The 8085-nt window shown below is 48.6% G+C and overlaps 1 protein-coding gene across 1 annotated transcript; it reads left to right on the forward strand.

The window, feature by feature from the left end:
- The first annotated feature begins 591 nt into the window (after positions 1-591).
- COPRS (coordinator of PRMT5 and differentiation stimulator) lies at positions 592-6978 on the forward strand. The gene is made up of 4 exons (XM_037002351.2): positions 592-749; positions 2854-2920; positions 5838-6059; positions 6549-6978. Exons 1-4 carry the CDS (start codon positions 651-653, stop codon positions 6716-6718), a joined length of 558 nt encoding a protein of 185 aa, XP_036858246.1. The 5' UTR covers positions 592-650; the 3' UTR covers positions 6719-6978.
- The last annotated feature ends 1107 nt before the right edge of the window (positions 6979-8085 follow it).

The following is an 8085-nucleotide window of genomic DNA, read 5'->3' on the forward strand; positions in this document are numbered from 1 at the left end:
ATGGGCCGTAACGATTAGCAAACATAATTTGGGGAGGAGGCACGGGGAAGGCAGTATAACACAGAGAAGACAAGTAGTGACTCTATAGCATCTTACTATGCTGATGGACAGTGACTGTGAACGGGTATGTGGGGGGGACTTGATAATGGGGGGAATCTAGTAACCACAATGTTGGTCATGTAATTGTATATTAATGATACCAAAAAAAAGAAAAAAAAAGTCTGGAGAGCTGAGCTTTATCCACTATCAGGTAGACTCCAGAACTGAATGCCCCAACAGGAATTCAAGGTTCTGTAGCTGAAGCATATCCAGTGTGGCCGGGTAGGAGTAACACTCGGCATTCCAGACCCCGGCAGTCGTCCAGCCCTGGGACCTGGCTGCGGCAGTTACGGGATTCAGATTCCAGGGTCCGCACACAGATTCCAGGGTCCGTAGGTGTGCGGGCTTTCGGCGTGGTCGCGCCCCGCCCCTCCCGTCCGCGCCGCCCCGCCCGCCCCTGGCTTCCTCGTGACCCCGTGTCCCGCCCCCCTCGGCCGGGAGCACCCCAGGCTGATTGGCCCCTCCGCGGCGTATCCTCCCCGGCAGGCAGCCAGGCCCGCGCGTCACGTGGTCGAGCCGCGTCCAGGGCGCCGAGCCGCGCGCTGCTGGGCATGGACCCGCAGGCCGCCGGGGCCCAGGCCCTGGGGGCCGCGGGGCCGCCTCGGGGCCCGCCGCTGCCGAGCGCGCGGAAGGCGCCCCCCAGCCCGGGGGTGAGCGCCGCGCCAGGGCCGGTCGCGGCCGGGGCGGGAAGTTGCGGGGCTCGCTGGGTCGGGCCGGGCGGGGGCTGCGGGGCCGGGCAGCGCGGACCGCCGGCGATCGCGGAGCGCCGTTTGGGCGCGCGCTGGAGCTGGAAACGGCCGGGCCGCTGGGCGTGGGTGGGCGCGCCGGGAGCGAAGCTGTCGGATCCGGGGCGCCTCTGCGTACTTGCTAAATGGGAGGGGATGTTGGTGACCGAAACCGGGGGGCGCTGCCGGGGCCTGGGCCCGGGGCCAGGTGAGGGCAGCGAGGAGAGGGACTCTTCCCGATGGACCCGTGTCCACGGTGTGGATGCTCAGCCGTGCCTGAGCACCAGATGATGCCTCATACTCTCTCCTTTACCACTCACTGAAACCAAAAGGCCCAGTTTGACGCAGAGCTTCCAGAAACCTGTTTTCTTTGCTCACCAAGACAGCTGCTGGTTTTTCAAAGACCGTTATTACAGTTACCACCTGCCCTTGTTCGCAGTCAGTAATCTGCTAGGTGGTGAGCTCTTGAAGGCGGGACCCTCTGCTTGGTTCTGTTAACTGTTAATTGGATGGAGGAATGGAATGCTTGTTTCAGCATCAAAGATAGTACCTAACCACAGTAAGATATGAAAGATGTAGTGATAGACCTATAAAGAAAATTACTTTGGAGACAGGTTGAGACCAATTTTGTTAGTGGGAAGGAATGTGTGCTTCCTCTCTAAGGTAAGAGGGTGGTGGTGCCTGCAAAGGTGGGAGATGAGGAAGCGCTGAGCAAACGGCTGGGAGCTTGGGTGGCAGAGCCAGGAGAGAGAACCATGCTCAACAGGTTGATGGGGCATGAGGTGGGAGGTGTGAATGCTGTGGCTAATTTTGTGCTCCCGCATGCAAGGCTGTTGAAGATTTTTGAGCAGAGTAATGATTAAAACTGTAAGGCTAGGCAGGATGACCGAGTGGGGAGGCAGTTGGGGGGGCTGTGGCAGTGGTTAATGTGAGAGGTCCCACCAGCTGGCCTGCAGTAGTGACTGAGGGTTATCACTGATTACAGGAGGTGGAATTGACTTATGAAATTCAGGTATGACTAGATCCTGAGCTAATTGGGGCAGGCACCAAGTGCACTTTGGTTTAGAGGCAAAGAGGGTGGATTTAAATTCAACAGATGTTACATTCCTGCTGCATGCTAGGTTTTTTCATAACTGTTATCTCATCATAAGCCTCCTGCAAAGTCAGAACAATCACCCCCAGTTTCCAGAGGTGGAAACCCAGGCACAGTGCCTGCAGTGATGTGTTCAGGGTTACAATGAATGAATAGCAGAGCCAGGATTGAAACTGGGTCTTCTCATGCAGCCTGTGAACATTTCTCGATCCATTTAGAAGTCTTGGAAGTGATAGGACTTCAGAAACTTTTGAGTGATGGAAGCAGAGAAGCATATGGTTGGCTGTGGGGGAAGACTTCCCTTCAGCACTGCAGGGGAATTAAAGTTCTGTTGCCCCCATGAATCAGTCTAGAGAATTTGTTAGAAAAGTTAAGTAATGGAAAAGGTAAAAATTAACATGGAGGTAAGCAACTGCAGGACCAGCTGCCAACCCCAGGGCTGAGGGAACAAAGAGATGAGGTTGGAATGATTAAATTTATGGATTCAGAGGAGCGGCCTTGCAGAGCTGAAATTCCAGTCTTTGTTTGACGAGGGGGCGCTCCCCCAGTAGTGCTGGTGGCTCTGAGCTTGGAGGAGAGATCCCGAGGGCCTGGGATGGGACTCAGACCTCTGAAGAGAGGGCCCAGTGACCCTGTTGGCTCTGCGAATGTTGGCAAACTCTACTGGATTCAGCAGCCTCTAAAGGCACTCCTGCCGTCCGTCCGGGGTGAAGGGTGACTGTGGTGATTATCTGCAGGCAGAGGAAGGAGCAAGGCGCTTCTCCCCCACCTTTGCTGGGGCCAACAAGGCAAAGCAGAAGTGTGGGCTGCAGAGTCCCAGCCCCACCCTCACAGAGGAGAGTAAGAAAGGGTGGGTTTAGGGCTGGTCTAGATAAAGACTTAATTCTTGGGACACCCCAGCTCTCCATGTTCTGGGTGACTTTCTTCTTCCCGTAGCCTGGCTTTGCCCCAGATGACCACTCCCACCAGGAGAGGGAGACTGAGAAGGCCGCAGATCGACTAGGTAAGTAGTCGTTGCAACATGGGGTGCATGTTGGGAGAGATCGAGAAGGCAATGAGAGGGACTATCCCCATGTCTTACCTTCTCGTCACTTCTCCTCTTTGCTGCCGAGTTGCCTTTTCTGCCTAGCGTTCCAACTGGTCCAGCTGTGCCCTTGTTCGGAGGCCCTGCTGGAGCTTCCCTGAGGGAAGTCCTGAGCTGTGTTCTCCCACCTAGAAAGACAGCTGAGGACCGCGGGAAGAACACACAGGCTTTTGAGCCAGACAAAACGGTTTTCACTTTCGACTCCAGGGCAGAGTTTTGTGGCCTTAGATAAATTTACCCTTTCTTCATCTTTAAAATGGGGAATATGATACTTCCCTCAGAGGGGTGTTTGAGGATTGGGGGAGAGGATCCAGAGCTGTAACAGCTACTCGCTACCAGTGCTGTTCACAAGTGAGCTGATTATAATTAAATAAAATGGGAGATTGAGTTCCTAAGCGGCACTGGTGACGTCTCAGGTGCTCAGTAGGCACGTGTGGTTAACGCCAGCCGGTTGAACCGTACAGGCTATGGAGCATTGCCATCATTCCCCCGAATTTTGTTGGATGGTGCTGGTCTAGATAAGGTGTCAAACGCATCGACAGGTGTGATCATAGTAGCTGACTCTTACTGAGTCGTCCCTGTGGGCCAGGCACAGTTCGAAATGTTTCTTTTTCTTTTTTCTTTTCCTTTCCATTTTTTTTTTGAAACTCTCCCAACAATCCTATTCCCATTTTACAGGTGAGGAAACTGAGACACAGAGTAAAACATTTTTAAGGTGGTGGTATGACACACATAACATAAAGTTTACCATTTAGCAGTTTTAAAGAGTACAACTCAGTAGCATTTAGCACAATCACAATATTGCCCAACCACCACCACTATTTAGTTCCAGCACATTTTTATCACCCCAGAAGGAAACTTCGTGCGCAGTCAGTAGTCACCCTCCTGCCCCCTTCCTTGAGCCCTTGGCAACCACTAATTGACATTTTGTCTCTGAATTTACCTATGCTGGACAGGTAAAAAGAGTTGCGTGGAAATGGAATCATACACCGTGTGGCCTTTTATGTCTGACTTCTTTGTCTCAGCATAATATTTTCAAGGTTCATCCGTGTTGTGGTTTATATCAGTACTTCATTTCTCTTGAGGGCTGACAATGCCATCATACAGAGGAACCACATTTTGCTTACCCGTTCATCAGCTCTAGGCATTTATTTAGGTTATTTCCACCTTTGACTTGGTGATTGCGAATAGTGCTGCTATGAACATTTTTGTACAAGTTCTGTTTGAACCTGTCTTCAGTTCTTTTTTTTTTAAGTTGCAGAGAAGATAACTATTTATTGTCCATTGATTTTTTTTTTTTTTGAGAGGGCATCTCTCATATTTATTGATCAAATGGTTATTAACAACAATAAAATTCTGTATAGGGGACTCAATGCTCAATGCACAATCATAAATCCACCCCCAGCCTAATTCTCATCAGTCTCCAATCTTCTGAAGCATAATGAACAAGTTCTTACATGGTGAACAAATTCTTACATAGTGAATAAGTTCTTACATGGTGAACAGTACAAGGGCAGTCATCACAGAAACTTTCGGTTTTGATCGCACATTATGAACTATAAACAATCAGGTCAAATATGAATATTCGTTTGATTTTTATACTTGATTTGTATGTGAATCCCACATTTCTCCCTTTATTATTATTTTTTTAATAAAATGCTGAAGTGGTAGGTAGATGCAAGATAAAGGTAGAAAACATAGTTTAGTGTTGTAAGAGAGCAAATGTAGATGATCAGGTGTGTGCCTGTAGGCTATGTGTTAATCCAAGCTAGACAAGGGCAGTAATACATCCAGGGATGCAGAAGATTTCTCTCAAAACAGGGGGGGTGAGGTTCTAAGCCTCACCTCTGTTGATCCCCAATTTCTCACCTGATGGCCCCCCTGCGACTGTGCCTGTCTTAGGTTGTTCCTCCCTTGAGGAATCTTACCCGTCTCTGGCTAACCAGTCATCTTCCGGGGCCATACAGGGAAATGTAAAGTTGGTAAGTGAGAGAGAAGCCTTATTGTTTGAAAAGCTTAGCTTTTTACTTCTTTGCAGATTTATGCCCTGTGGCTGTCTTCAGTTCTTTTAGGTACACATTTAGGAGAGGAACTGCTGGGTTGTATAGTAATTCTGCGTTCAGTTATTAAGGAATCAATTCAGTACATTTCAGCTCAGTCACACGTGTAGTCATAGGCAGAGCTGGGGTTTGGACCCAGGCAGTCTGGCTGCAGAGCCCGTGCCCTGAGCTGTCACTGTGTTGCTTGTAGTGTCGCTTTTGTACAGTGTTAATAGCATCACTGTTCGTAGGCTGATTCTTTCCTTAGCTCTGACTTGGCATCACCATAGCTCTATATACTTGGAAGTCCATTATTTTTTGCCAGACTTTCTTCTGTTATCTTTAGACCTTTTGAAACTGGTGTCTTCCAGTCCTCCCCGATGTTGGGAGGAGGCATGGTGGTTGTCTGTTGTGACTAGATGGGTTCTGCTCTCCTGCCTGCTTTCCTCCCTCCACTCCTCCCTTGTCCTGTGCTTGCCTCTACCCTGATCTTTGAGGATGAAGGGAGAAGTAGAAGAGGAAAAATTCAATTCAGCCTTGTATTATGAGAGTTTATCATTTGCTAGAGACTGTTGCTTCAATGACATGCAAACTATGTGAAAAATATAAACTGTGCCTGATTCCCTGTGTGAATGACAAGATGTGGCAATTAATGGCCTTGTTTAAAGGGGAAAAAAATCAACCCTCAAATTGTAAACAGGATAGCATTTTTTTTTTAAATGCTCAGGCAGCTGAAGAGTTGGTCCTATCTGGTTTGCCAGTTGTTTTAAGACCTTCTCCCTTTTGTGGTTTCCTAGCTCGTGGAGCCCAGAGCATCCTTAATGATAGCCCTCCCCACGGTGAGGGTTCCCATTCTGAAGAGGAAGGCTTTGCTGTGGATGATGACGATTCTGATGGGGAGCCGAACACCTGGGAGCTGTTAGAAGGGGCACCTGGCTGCCCTCCCAAGGAACAGGCTGCTGACCTTTTCAGTGAGGACTGGGACTTGGAGTTGAAAGCAGATCAAGGAAATCCGTATGGTAGGTGTGGAGTTTCTGGGCAGGGATCTGAGACCATCCTACCAGATTACCCCTGAAGGCAGGCAGTGAGGAAGAGGGACCCACATCTGTGAGCTTAGCCTGATAATCTGTTACAGGTCTGAAATTTCTGTGACAGCTTCTCTTTCAAGTTGGAAAACAAAAATACAGATTTTACCTTTGACTCCCAAAATGTATCAGTTCATTTTAACATTAAAGCAATGTTACTCTCTCCGAATATCTCTGTGAATTGAGCAGCTGCAGGCAGAAGTGCTGTGTTACCCAGTTGCTTCCTCGGCACTGCTTTCTCTGTCTGAAAAGCAAAACCATGAGTTGCCTCAGAGGGAACAGGCTTGCCAGTTCTTCAAGGAGGGTTCTTGATGTGTGTTTTTAAACAAAGAAAATGCAGGTGTCTGCCCCCTAGACATTTTTTGGCTGTTTTCTGTTTTCACTTTCCCCCTTCCTTTAATCTGTTTTTGAAACCGCGTGCAGATGCTGATGACATCCAGGGTTGCATTTCTCAAGAGGTCAAACCTTGGGTGTCCTGTGCCCTGCAAGGAGACATGATCTATGACCCCAGCTGGCACCATCCACCGCCACTGATACCCCATTATTCCAAGATGGTCTTTGAAACAGGACAGTTTGATGATGCCGAAGACTGAGCGTGTGGCTTTTTTGCTTGGTGGGTGGGCGGACCCTGCAGATCAAGGTCTCTCTTCCTTTCTCTGAGGTGAGATGTCGTATCTGAGGAAATGTTCCCAGTGATCCCAGAGTCGGGTGCATAGACGGGTGTTGAGTACAAGGTCCTTTGTCCTCCGGTTCTGTTGTGTTGTTCCATTGAGCTCCTCCCTGGAATGTGTGAGTTTGTGTTTGTCAGGAGGAGGACTTGTGTTCTTTATAAATAAAGATAGAAAAAAATCAATATACTTTTGTCTACTCTTTTCCCCCCTTTTTATTAGCTACTTCTCAGCAAAGCCTTACTCCTTCATTTAAAGCCCCTGACTCGTATTTTAAGGATTGAACTACTTGGAGACTTAAAATTACTCTGTGTAAGAAAATAAATTTTTTATTTTGTTTCTCGAGGTCTGACACCGTAAGCCAGGGACTGGAATCCAAGAGATGTTGGTGACTTTGTGGCCAATTTCTATTCTTATTGATGGAAAAGTGAGCATTTACTTGGTTAATAAGGACTTTTCGTAGGCTGGAAAACTAAATGGTCAGTGAATTAATTCACCAATTGTCTAACCCTCAATTGGCATGACAGGATTTGAAGTTTTATTTTCCATTGACTCTCTTAATCCTTACCATTTCTTACATGGAGTCACTATTTTTTATTTTTTAATTTACTTCATTTTAGAGATAAGGAAAATGAGACTCAAAATGTTTTGACCTGCCCAAGACTGTGCATCTGAGAAATGGCAGGACTGGGACCTCCACCCACATGTGACTCTGAGGTCTGTTCCCCTGGCTGCACCCTGCGTGTGTCAGAGCCTCCGGGCAGGGTCTGTGGGCCCTGCCATGGCAGGTCTATGAAGCATCAGACTAGGTCACTTCTGCCACGTTGGCAGGCCAAGGGATTGCTTTTTACCTCCCAACCTCCTTATTGAAGCTGAATCAAGAAAAAGTTCCAGATCTGAAATCGGAGTCAACTCCCTAGCAGTCAGAACAACATTGAACCATTTAAACAGTTTTTCAGAGGCCCACACACAGAGTGTGTGAACAAGACAGAACCTTGGGCAGGAGGGCAGCGGCTCTGGCTGTGGGGGGCCTCATGACCAAGGCTGCATTAGAAAACCTGGGCCTCCCGCTGTTGCTGCTGATGCTGAAGGGCCAGTTGTAGAGCATATCGTCACACTGCTCTTCGTTTCCTTCTCCTCCTGACGCCATAACTGATTAGACTGTTGTCTAATGAAAGTGAGCGTGCCTGGTGTGAGAAGCTGAGCCCAGAAGTGTTGGGGGCTTGAGGAGGATGGCATCTTTGCTGGTGGGAAAGGTGTTATTGACAGTGATCTTGGCCCACGTGTAAGCT

This window comes from Manis javanica, chromosome 4 (assembly GCF_040802235.1).
Source record: "Manis javanica isolate MJ-LG chromosome 4, MJ_LKY, whole genome shotgun sequence".
Lineage (NCBI taxonomy): Eukaryota > Metazoa > Chordata > Mammalia > Pholidota > Manidae > Manis > Manis javanica.